Below are 13,143 nucleotides of genomic sequence, written 5' to 3'. Positions count from 1 at the left end.
GTAGTCCTCTTCTAGCACAATACTATAATGAAATAGCACTAATGTATGAATAGTCAAATCAGATAATTATTTGATGCATAGAAACAGAAACAATATGTATACCTGTCATTCCCAGCCCTTTGGAACCACTTTTTAGAGTTGAATGCCAGGTGCCCCAGATGCTGAAATAGTCGTCTGACACATCTATAAGATTAGAAGGAATATGAATGTAGGTGATCCTAACATTTAACAGATATATATTAGAAAGAAGTAGCAGTAGTGAAAATCTTTGGGCTCTCAGTGTTCTCTGAAATTAGCTGTTTTTCTGCAGCTGTACTATGCTAGGTAACATCATCAGTATATAGGGGACTGAAGCATCTTGTACTTCTAGTCTTGGTGTGGGAGGATATCTTCCTTAATAAGTGTATTTTTAAAGAATTATCAAGAAAGAAACGACACCCAATAGAAACTATCAAACTGAGAGAACAACCAAGAGCCTAACAGTTCAATCCTAATTTACATATATTCTCTGGTATTGGTAGTATTCTTTGTTACAGTCACCTACCAGAATTCTGTCAGTTAGCAAAATAGTTAAAATAATTATTTCAAATGTAGCAAAATAAAAACATAAATCAGACCTATCTGAGGGATAAAAGGGATCCCTTGTTTCCTTATAGAAGGTGCAATGTAAAAGGCCATGACATATGCACTCAATATCTCCTTTTTCACAAAGACACAAAGTTAAGTCCTAAGGAATTTTAAATATTTCCCCTTGAGGACAGCTGTTCTGATTTTGGTACTCTTTGGAGTACATAGCACTGGACACAATTGAATAGAATAAAGAAATTGGTAACCTAAAAAAATGGGGACTGACTACTTTGATTAAGTCGGACTGTTCCAAATGAGTTTTCAAATCATTTCAAATCAAACCATTTGAATGCAGGAAACGTTCAACCCTATCTCTTTATCAGGTTGGCTGCTCTTATGAGTCCACAATTTTGTACTTTTTTTCAGGGCTGTCCTTTTCTTCATTAATTTATAATTATCTGCCTAGACTCTCTAGGGAAAAAAACCCCAACAAATTTAGCTGGGCATCAATACAAATGGGGAGTCCTTGGTGCTCTGAGTTTGTTGTTTGCTTGCAGTTGTTTCTTTATCCAACTAGGTAACATCATCAGTATTAATCAGAGTGTAGCTTTCTCCATGGTAATTCCTTGATTATGGTATTGTTTTTTGCTTGTTGTCTGATGCTAATCCCTGCTTCTTTGGGTGTAGGCTACTGTGTTCTAGTAATTTTGTCTCCTTTGTAGCTCTTTTAATTGTCTATGTGGTTGGTTGGTTGGTTGATGTATTTATTTAGAAAATTTATGTTGCTGCCTACTCACAATGGTGACTCAAGGTGGTTTACAAGGACACAAAAGCACCATATAAAACAAAGAAAAATAATAAAAAGAAAAATAATAAAATAACAACCTCCACACCCTGGCGACAACATACATTCACACTAGTCATTTAATGGGCTCCATCCTGCTCTGAGTTCCCCAGGCCCGCTGACAGAACCACTTCTTCAGGGCCTTCCAAAAGAGTGTTAGAGAAGGGACCAGTCTAATCTCTCGGGGGCGGGAGAGGCGGAATGATGTTCCAGACAGAGGGAGCCACCACGGAGAAGGCTCTTCTTCTGGGTCCCAACAGATGTATCTCTTTAGGGAATGGGACCTGCAACATTCCTTGCCTCCCTGCTCTAGTGGGTTGGGTAGATGTTTAAAGATTTTGATTAATCAGGTTAGGGATCCTGGGTTATTTTGCTAAAAAGAAGACCTTAGTTTTAGTATATCTAATTTCAAGTACTTCCTGAGAACAATTAATGGTTAGGACATGCAGCCCTCATTTCAGTCCAACTGACATTTGTGACAGAAACACTATTATTATCAGCATATAATAAAATTGCAATTTACTTTCACCACAAGAAGACAAGGCAGCCAGAGGTAGCCAAAGCTTTTGATATCAAGCTAAAATCTTAATGGGTGATAACCTAAGAACAGAAACAACAGCTAGGATCTAAACAATGTTTTAGTTTAATGTCAAGAGCTTTTGCTACCTCAGTGGATTTATTTACAATGTGGGCACTAGATCCCCATGTGAATGACTCATTAAAACTCTCAGATGAAAAAGGAGCATGAAATATTGGGACCCCCTTTTAAGCAAAATAATTTTCTTTAGGTTCACAAAATTTTTCATCCTGTGATTGTTTCTGGCCCAAACATTCCTCAATTGGAAAATAAAAGATGTGATTTTCAAAAATTCAAAGATAAAATTCAAGATAGTACAATACTTATAATTCAAATTATTTGCAAAGAATTAGAACTGATTTCATTTTTTAAAATGTTTTGAATTTCTGCACTGATATTATGCAGGTTAAATATTGAGATGTTCATATAGTAGAACACTAAAACTATGACTTAATCACAGACATAATTACAGTATGTCATTATAATTCTAGTTTAACAATCCATGGAATGAATTTTGTATTCACAGGTGAGTTGACTTTGTACATCTGAATTGATATACAAACTCTGCACTTCTGAATTACTGAATTCTGTATAAAGAGTCTTTTCACCTGAATGCAGATATTGTTTGGATATTAATAAAATCTTATCAAACATTTTCAAAAAATATTTTCTCAGACAATCTTTAAATTAAAATCAGAAATTCGCTGTTAGGAATTGCAATTTAAATTGATAAACTATATCTGTCCAACCTTAACAGTCTGACTCTATTCTGTTAAGGAAATCAATTCACTAAGAAAAACAATATTTACAATAAAAATAATTTTACTATAAAAGATTATTCACAATGATATTAGAACCAATGAATGCTTATAGTTATGGTATATGCTGATCAAACCAAAGGAATTCTCTTTTGATTTTGGCTGAAAATTGCTACCTAATGTGCTCTGTTCTGGTACTTTATGTAACTTATCAGAAGTAAGGGACATATCTTCTTGCATTGCCAAAACAGATCTTTCAGACAGCACTGGAGAGTTGTTGTCATATGGTGATATATCGCCACTTGAGGTTCGGTTTGAGTCTATGGATGAATGTCTACCTTCTATGGAGAATGATCTTTCAGACTGAAGCATTTCAGGGCTTCTGATAAAACGAAACATAAACAGGAGTTAATAAAACTTAGTCCATGTAAAGTACAGTATATCTGAACAAACTAAAAATTTCAGAAGATAACTGCCTTAATAGCAAACAATTATAGGATGGGATTCAACGCAATATAGGTGAAATTACTGTTATATTATATCCAAGACAATGATATCCAAGATTCTAATTAAAAAAAGAAAGCTTTAAGAACATACTGCAAGTCTGAATATAACATTGGAATGTTTTGTACATTATTGAGTACAATATAATGAATTGAGCAAATAGAATGAAAAAAGGTAACTGCAACAAACAATAACCATAGAACAAAGGACAGTCCATTTAAATACTGCTTTTAATAAAATAAAACTTCATAAAAGCTTTCAAATTATACCTTACCTTGAGTAAATGTTGAACATTATAGTTTTTTCTCAGAAATATTCCCTGATTGAGAATTTAAACTGGCCACTCCATGCTCTATTTAGGATTTAACAAGAGATCCTTCACAGCAAGAACCTTGGTCTCATTTTCAAATGATGGTTTAATTTTAGATTAGTATGGAGTTAGCGATGAATTCCTGACAAATCCAGTCATATTAGAAACGATAAGAAGACTCTAGAAGTAGGCTATCAGCATTGTACTGTTAGTAGCAAGCAGTGTTATATAATGTTGTACTGTTTCATTGTGACTGAGCAGATAATCTTCCAGTTAAAAGGAAAAACAGTGAAGTGGTGAAATTATTAGCAAAAGTAGATTCAAGAAAGTGTTTTGATCAAGAGAAATGTTTACGTAGAAAGACACTATGCCCATTTTACATGTAGCAACTGAAGTTTGCTATGTGACCAATTACTGGTGGACATGTGCTTACTTCTCATTGCAGAATTATAGTTTTTCATGTCAAGATTTGAAATCCATTATCAAGAATATTAAGATGGTCCCAAGACATGTGTATCTCATTTTTTTGGTTCCAGCTTATCAGGAAAAATAGTCCAGTGAATATGTAGTCGTCTCTCCAGATTGACACAGAAAAAAGGATGTGTCCTATGAGTGTCATTTTCTTTTCATGATGAATAAATTGTCCCTCTAATCTTTTAGACAAATTCTTTCCCATGACTTCGCAGTTACAGCTGGAAACATGCTAGTATCAAAACATATAAAAATGATTCCTGGGCACTTCAATATTAATTAGGCATCTAAGAGGAGAACAAAACTAAAGTGACAATTCTGTCATTTTCAAGCAGCACAATTACTGTTCTATCAACTGTGAATTAAAATAAATGGTTTCCAATGATTTATTGGAAAATGTTGAAAAGATATATTTCTTCTCAGGAGATTTAAATGATGACTTAAGAATAAATAAGGGATCAGGGCTTAAAGAAGTAACATGTCATCTTTCATTTCCAAAGTAGAATAAAATAATAAGCATACAAAGCAGCCATGGTGCACATATTTTTTCGTACTAAGGCAAAGTTGAACATAGAAAATAAGGACACTATTCCCAATATCAGATGGCTATATCTGTCAATTATCATTTGCTAGAATAAGACACCAAAGTCCTATTATCTAATTGATTTCTCTTGTTTGGTGAGGCTCTATATAGATTTGAGCAGTTCTATTATTAAACATTCTTAAACTAAGCAATATGAGCAGATATTTTAGGCTTGAATAGGAATAAACTTTTAAGAGATATTTTTGAGAAAGAGAAAAGATCTCACCCACTGGATTTCTATGCCCTCATAGCTATATCATAGTTATAAAAGGTAGAAGAATGGAGCTTAAGTTCATTAACAGAGATTCCCAAGTGTTGGGTTCATTTTGAATTGTAAAAACATTTAGAAGCATTTTCACAAATGGCATATTATCATGGACAGTACCAAATACAAAACATTGACTGAAAGTCACACTGTTAAGGTGTCACTTCACACAGCTTTCCAGGACATAGTCTACTGTCTCAGTTTGAGTTGGTTGCTTTTCTAGACAGATAGGCACACATCCCAACATAGCACTCTGCTGCAGTCTGGCTATCATTTTTAGTGACTACGTAAAATGCTTCTTTGCTCTTTGTGGGACCCAGAACCATTTTTAGAAATAAATGCTGGAGTTCAATTCTTAGCAACATGCTAACCTTCTATTTAATAGTTTATTTAAAATTCTATTACAATGTAAATCTTAGATGTACCATCAGCCCAGAAAGTTCTAACTGCAGACACCTTTGCCATGATGTATGAACCCAGGTTTTAACGCAGATGGAGCACAAAAAGCTTTGGACAATCTTGGACATTTAACTAAAGTTAATTTTATTAAAACAGGCTTGGAAATTAAGATATTCATATAAAAATCATTAAAGGATTGTTCTAAAGGTATTAATTATAAAAGTTTTAATTACTAGCATTTTATAAAAAAGGTAGATGCCATATTTTTCAGAGTATAAGACGCACCCTTTTCCCCCCTAAAAGGGGGTGAAAATTTAGGTGCGTCTTATATACCGAATGTAGCCCTGCCCACCCACTGGCCCCTGCCTCGCAACAGTTACCTCCTTGCAAGCAAACAGCAAGAAAAAACAGCTCCTTTCAGCTTCAGCACAACCTAATTAGCACAAGTTGATTGGATTGGCCTCCTGACTCTCAGCTGATTTGCTCTCAGCTGTTTTGCGCAGAGTTCTGCTGCTTGCTGCAAAGAGGTAAATTGCTGGAGCAGATTTTTTTCCCCTTGTGCTAATCAAGCTATGCTGAAAACGAAAATGAAAGTAAAGCAGGCTGTTTGCTGTAAGAGGCAAAATTGCTCAGAGGCAGAGGGAGATATTTTTTCTTCTTTTTCCTTACCAAAAAAGGTAGGTGCAAACAATGGGAAATTTAGGGCAAAAGAGGAGAGTTCAAGATTTTAAAACACAAAAGAAAAAAAGGAGAAAGAAAAAGGCAAAAATAAAAATGGGAAGGGAGAAAAAGAAAAAGAAATGAAAGAGAAAGATGTTATACATATTTAGAATTGAAATATGAATAGTAGTAAGAAATAAATGGGAAATCATGATTGTAAAAATGAAATGAATAATAATTGGAATATTTGTCTTTGTATTTTTGAAATCTAGACAATGGTTTTTCTTTTTTTAATTTTTTTTAGAAATATGAATAAGTATAAACTGTAACAATTGAAATACCTTTAATGGTATATGGTGGTGAAAGTAAAAAGGATTAAGATGTAGCTTGGATAACAGCTAGAACATTTTTAAATTTAATTAGGAAAATTGTAACGATTGAAATATTTTTAATTATATATTGTAATGAAAGTAGAAATGATTAAGTTGTGATTTGGAGAATTATATGGGCAAAACTATTTGGGTTATTGGGAGAGTTTAAGATGTGAAAATGAGTAACATAAGAGAAAAGCTCTATTTAACTAGGGAATTGTAATAATTGAGATACTATTAATTGTATATTGTGTTGAAAGCAGAAATGGTTAAATTGTGGTTTGGAGGAATATACTGGGAAAATTATTTGGTTTATTATTATTGGTAAATATAATTAATTGATTTGTAAGAAATTGGATTGCATGGAAATAATTGGAATATTCATGTTCATATTGTATTAATGTACAAAAAAAAGATAGTTATATAACTAATTGATTTATATTAAAATGTTGAATTTGTATTAAACAATTGTAATATTACATAATTAATCAATGTGAGGATGGATATAAAAATAGATGACAATGGAAAGGGGTAAAATATAGAATAGAAAGGAAAAATTTAATTTGATTAAGATTAGAAATGAGGCTGAAGAGTAATATTGGTTTTTTTCAAAAATAGATGAGGAATAAATATGGCAAAAAGGAAATATAGAAATTGTAAATTTAATTGAAATGACTAAACACTGTTTAAATTTGTGAACTGGCCAAATACTCTGTTCAAAGAAAATACATTGTATGTTTGTATGTGTGTTTGTCTAAAAAATTAAAAAAACTTTTTATAAAAACCAAACCAAACAAAAAAGGTAGGTGCGTCTTATACTCTGAAAAATACAGTAATTTAACTTCATAATGGTTAACATTATTCATAGTTGCTATTTAAAAAAATATGCCAGGGGTTTTGAAATAAGACTTTGGACTACTATGATAAAATATGGTAAATTATGATAAACATTTCCCCAATGGAGGCAAATAAAAGAAAATTAACAAATTACTCACGATAACTGGGAAGCTTTCCTTCTCAGCAAATAGTCTACAACATCTGGATCAGTCTCAAGCAGACTAATTAGAACTTCGTTTTGAAGGTCTGCTGGGACCTATACATTAATGAAACATCAAAAAGCAAATAGCAAAATTATACACCTCTATTTTAAAATATGAATTAATATAATCACAAATCTAATATAATCTGGTCCAGTTAAATAACATACAAAACACTTCACCTTTTTTAAAATATACTTTCCATTATCTTTAATCACTTATCATATTTTATTTATAAAATAAATATTTTATAATCCAACAAGCCACTTAGCTTGCCTTTCGAAGAGCTACAAGATTATTTATCTGGTAATTACTATATGAAATAGGCAAACAAATTTGATGCAATTCTTTTTAGATTTCAAGTTAAAAATGAAGTGAGAAAAAGATAAGAGAATGAATCTATTATAAATGAAATGGCCAGACTAATTAATTCCTTTCCCCATGTATAAGGTAAATATATACACAAATGATAAACAAATACATGAAACATAGTCACCTGTACATATCCTCATTAATAAAATACTATATTCTTACAAATATTAACATAATTCAAAACCATTTTCTGTCTTTGAAAGTATCCACAAGTTTTTAAATCTTAAGAAAATTGAAATTATATTGTATTCGTCCTAGGGAGGGAGAGGGAGAGAGAGAGAACTCTATTCTTTTTAACAGCCTTTAATTATTTTTGCCACTTTCCAAAATTTTAATTATAAACTTTTAATTTTTAAATACTGTTTATTTATTTTAATGTTTTATTGTACACCGCCCAGAATCCGTTTGAAGGAGATGGCCAGTGGAAAAATGTGATAGATAGATAATAGATCGTAGGTAGGTAGGTAGGTAGGTAGGTAGGTAGGTAGGTAGGTAGGTAGGTAGGTAGGTAGAGATAGATAGATAGATAGATAGATAGATAGATAGATAGATAGATAGATAGATAGATAGATAGATAGATAGATGACTATGCAAAATATTCCTGAGAGGATTATGGGAATTATTGAGTCATGTTCTGATACAGCAGGTATAGTATTTATACATGTGCTATCTTATGCAATCTACCGGTAAATTTTAATAACGGGGAAATACCATTACACTAGAACGGGTGTCAGCAACTTGCATCTCTAGAGCCACATGCAGCTCTTTCACCCCTCTGCTGCAGCTCCCTGTGGCCCTGTTGCGGCAGAGGGATAAAAGAGCTGCTGCCCTGTCTTGCCTTTGTGCGGCAACAGGATTTCGCCTGGTATATTTGCTGTTGCCGCCAGCAAAGAGGGCTGGGAGATAACGGCAGGGGCAGATTTTGCTGGGTGGGGGCCATCCCCCAAACTTGGCCTTCCTCCTCGCTTGTCGGCAGGGCCAAGAGAAAGAAGGGGGCAGCGTGGGGAAGCGCTCCCCTCATTGGCTGACTGCCGAGCACAAAAGCCCAGTGGGGGGTAGCTGTCCGGCAGAAGCACCCCCATTGGTGAGTCGGACGGTGGAGAGGCCTGGTCCGGCTCTCTCAGCTGTCCCGCTGTTTGGCACCTCCAACGCGAGCTGCCACCTTTGAAATTTGCTGCACCTTTGAGGAAGCTGGGAAGCGATGGCTGGGATTGTGAGGGGTGGGTAGTGGAAGCATTAGGGCTGCTTCCCCCCCTCCTCAGCAAGCTGGGCCTGGAGGAGGGCGGAGAGTTGCAGGCTGAGCACCAGAGGGTCACCCCAACATGCGTTTTCAGTGCGCGCTCCTCTGTCCCAAAGTGGGATGGAGGGGTAGGGGGAAGGGAGCAGGGACAGGAAGGCTTCAGAGAAGCCTAACTGGCTTTCCTTTTGGAGTGGGGTGAGGGGAAGACCCAATATCCCCTCCATGACCTGCCTGCTGCTCTCGCAGTGCCTTGCGCAGCACAGTGAAAGCATGCTTCACAATGGGAGAGACTGGGTCCCCTCCTCCTCCTGAAGCCCATTCCCTGCCCACTCACCCCTGGCAACTCTCTCTCTCCCTCTCCCCCCCCTCTCTCTCGGCAGAGGGTGTCCAGCATCAACAAAACCGAAAGCAGCTGCCCGCTGTTTCCTGCTGCAGTCAGGCAGCGAGAGAGACAGACAGAGAGAGACAGATTTGGCTCAATTCAGCTCTGTCTGCTCTCCTCTCTCCGCATTTGCCCAGTTTTGCAAGGATTCAGCCAACGCTGCCTTGGTGATGGGGGGCGGGAGGTCGTCCCGTACTTTGCCTGCCAAGTGTCTTCGGGGGCGCCCGAGGAGGGAGGAAAGGAGAGAGAGAAAAGAAGAAAAAGAGAAAGAAAGAGAGAGAGAGAGAGAAAGGGAGACAGAGAGAGGGGGGGAAAAGAGAAGAGAGAAGATGAGGAAGGGAGATAAAGAGAGATGAGAGAGAAAGTGAGAGATGAGAGGGAGGCGAGGGAGATAGAGAAGGAGAAAAAGAGATAGGGGAGACGGAGAAAGAGAGAAATGGGAGAGATGAGAGGGGAGGGACAGAGATACATATACCTGTTTCCCATAGAAAAGAAAACACCTGAAGCCACAAAACCTGGGTAGGCATGGCTGGGGTGTGTGTCATGTGACTGGGTGGGAGTGAGTGATGTTGAGTTGTCCCCGCCCACCCAGATTTTGTGGCTCCCAGTGTTTTGTTTTCTGTGGGAAGCGGGTCCAAATGGCTGTTTGAGTGTTTAAGGTTGCAGACCCCTGCACTAGAAATACAATCTTTATTAAAAACATGAACATATTTAATAAACAGAAAACTTGAATATATTTTGATGATTTACCTGCTTATCTAACAGCTTTGAACTATTATTCTATAAACCTACTGAAATAAACACATAATTAGCCTTAACACAGAAGTTCTTTGAAGAAATAGGTATAAAGAAATAAATTCATATGCACTTTCCTTTTTCTTTAAATTTTAAGAGCTATGTTTCCACATGGCAAACTAGCCAAGGGCCTTCTTTTACCAGCATCTGTTTGCTACCAGTAGTTCACCATGCCAAATTTTTAATTCTGTTTATTATGGTCTTATTTTATTTATTCACTGTACAGACATTGTCTCATGAGTGAATATTTTTAAATGTTAAAAATGTTAAAAAGACACTATTATGTAGTGTCCAATTTCAAAAAGTTAAGACTAATCTAAAAATTATTCTATAAAAACTTCTGCTAAATGCAAAAAGAGAGAGGAAATCTTCACCTACCATAAAGAGCATTTCATAGTTTTCTATCATCTTCTGTACAACAGCAATAATGGCAGCACTCTCCTCAGCACGTGCTGTGCTTTGAACAGTAAATTCTTTGTCTGTTGTCTTCTGCTTGTGCAACAGATTAGGTCCAAATATGGTGGCTAGGTTGAGTGATGTCATTTTGTTCCCAGGGATCTAAAAAGAAAAGAAATAAAATGCTGTACTATTTAACTAGCAATGGATTCCTAGCACTTTGTGTAGGTGGTTTTGGTTTAGCTAACCTGACTAGGATCCTGCCTTTTTTAAGTCACTTTGTGCCATATGTAAAGAGCATTCCACCGAGTGGAATCAATAGGAGCCAAGTTATATGTGGGATTTGAGGGGTGGTACTTTTCCCAACAAACCTGCAAGTTCTAAAAGTTTCTGAATGCAGGAATAATCCTTTTGCATGAATAAAAGAGAGAATGATACAAATATAGTTAAGTCTATTAAAGCAAGTGACGATTAATAAAACCAAATATACTCTGATTTAAACCTAAATTATAATAGCTTGTTTAGAAATAGTACAAAGTTTGGTTCATAAGATGGTTCATTAATATTATTCCTTATCACATTGCTGATCAAAATGTTATTATTTATTTATTTGATTTGCTTGCCATCCATTTTGCTTCAAGGTGAACTGCAATGCTAATTTCACAATAAAAATCAGTGAAATAAACTTACTTCCTGGCTATCTTCATTTTTTCTGTCTTCTGCATGGCTGGCTACAGTAGCTAAGAACTGAAGGAGTCGATGTAAGGTGTCACAGTTGCAGGGAGGTAGAAGATAAATTAGAAGTTGTAGAGTGTTTAGTTGTTCATGGGGGTCTATTACTAAAAAAGAAAAATATTTTTTTTAAAATACACATTAATTGCACTACTTTGTGTAACACTATTATCAGCAATTCAGTGTTCTAATCTATAAAGAGATCGCCTCCAGAGATAAGGAGAATCCAAGACCTCAGTGCCTTCCGCTGTGCCCTTAAAACTTTCCTTTTCCAGCAAGCCGGGCTGGCCTAATTTTTAAAGTGTTTTTAAGTGTTTTGTTTATTGTTTTTAATTAATGGGGCCAAATTTATATATATATATTTTAACTGTATTTTAATATTTGTACTTGATGTTTTTACTTGTTCACCGCCCTGAGTCCTCAGGGAGAAGGGTGGTATACAAATTCAAAATAAAATAAAATAAAAATAAAAAATAAATACATTTTAATATTTTCAGGCATTTCATTAGTACAGCTATATAACATCTGAAGAATTAAATGTTTTAGAACATTTAGTTATTATATTTGAGGGGGTACAGAAAAACCTAAGAATCAATTTTGAGTGCTGGTTAAGACCATCAGGCTAGAAACTGGGAACCATGCATTCTAGTCCTGCTTTAGAAACAATGCAAGCTGGATGATACCTTGTGCCAACCACTTTCTCTCAGCCCTCAGAATAAGGCAATGGCAAACCATTTCTGAAAAACCTTGCCAAGAAAACTGCGGGTACTTGTCCGGGCAGTCTCCGAAAATTGGACATGACTGTATTAAAAAAGCCAAAACCCTACCATATGTAACATTTTGAGAGATGTGATGACTCAGCAGAGTTATATATAATATTATCATAACCAAAATACATGTGATCCAAAGATCAAAACATATGGACTATTTTGAATTGCCTAGTCCTCTTTAGCATTCTATACATTAAATTATTACAAGACAATATGAAGATGATTTTTAGAATGAACAATTTTAACTAGTTTTTTATCCCCTATCTAATTTTGGAAACCAATCCACTGAGACATATCAGGCAATTTAAGTTGACATCTTAAAATCTTATCCATGTCAAAATATAAACAAAGCGACCACTCATAAATTATGAATCATTGGAATCAGAAACATGCCCAGAGTTTAAATAAAGATAAGCACAAATTGATTTTGATTTATAAGGGCTGCAGTTTATCAACCATTTAGATAGGCAGATAGGTAGACAGACAGACAGACATAGTCAGACAGACTGCTCACAGAGTATGTTGATAAAAGGAGTGTAAAGCTCTCTGGTCAGGAGTGGGTCAGGCATATCACGAAGGAATTCCTTTAGTAAAGCTGCTACATCATGAATGCTTTGTTCTTCATCCAGTACTACATCTACACCACGGTCAAACTCTTCACGTAACTAGAAACAGAAATCATGTCAAACGTTTACATGATTATATTACAAGTTTTTTAAAAAACGTGAAGACATAGCTTTAGCTTGTAGTCAGACCCTTTCCCAAGTCTGGCATATGCATTTTTCTCTGTACATGGAACAAATTAATGTAATGATATTGTTTTCTGTAGAAAAGAACTTATTTCAGAATTAAAATTTTCAGCATACAAAGAATTTAGGAATTGTCAAAACCTCAATATTCCAGTGGTATTGGATTACTAAAAGAAAATAACAGTAAAGGTTATTCTTCCAAATTGATACCATATTAGATGAATTCTATCATCTAGACTTAACAAGGATGCAAGTTTTTGTTTTATATTTCTTATTCACCTCTGAATAAATCCTATCTTTATAATAAATCATAATAAACCTTTGTAATAATTACAAAACAGTTCTGTAATAATAAATTATA

General features: G+C 35.2%; 1 protein-coding gene across 5 annotated transcripts in view; it reads right to left on the bottom strand.

The window, feature by feature from the left end:
• The window catches only part of ARHGAP6 (Rho GTPase activating protein 6), a 292,968-nt gene that overhangs the window by 4,052 nt on the left and 275,773 nt on the right, over positions 1 to 13,143 (bottom strand). For 2 of the 5 annotated variants that reach the window (XM_034435461.3, XM_087871429.1), the window contains exons 7-12: positions 12,548 to 12,698; positions 11,222 to 11,370; positions 10,514 to 10,693; positions 7,305 to 7,402; positions 2,923 to 3,128; positions 103 to 183 (exon numbers count right to left, since the gene is read on the bottom strand). In XM_034435461.3, the coding sequence (XP_034291352.1) occupies positions 103 to 183; positions 2,923 to 3,128; positions 7,305 to 7,402; positions 10,514 to 10,693; positions 11,222 to 11,370; positions 12,548 to 12,698 (865 nt within the window). Of the gene's footprint in view, positions 1 to 102; positions 219 to 466; positions 477 to 2,883; positions 3,129 to 7,304; positions 7,403 to 10,513; positions 10,694 to 11,221; positions 11,371 to 12,547; positions 12,699 to 13,143 lie in introns of all 5 variants that reach the window. The other 3 variants (XM_034435469.3, XM_087871430.1, XM_087871431.1) reach the window with 2 other exon arrangements.

This window comes from Pantherophis guttatus, chromosome 5 (assembly GCF_059756535.1).
Source record: "Pantherophis guttatus breed Tessera chromosome 5, ASM5975653v1, whole genome shotgun sequence".
Classification (NCBI taxonomy): domain Eukaryota; kingdom Metazoa; phylum Chordata; class Lepidosauria; order Squamata; family Colubridae; genus Pantherophis; species Pantherophis guttatus.
The sequence above is the reverse complement of the archived record's forward strand: the minus strand, read 5'-3'. Positions and strand labels throughout refer to the sequence as shown.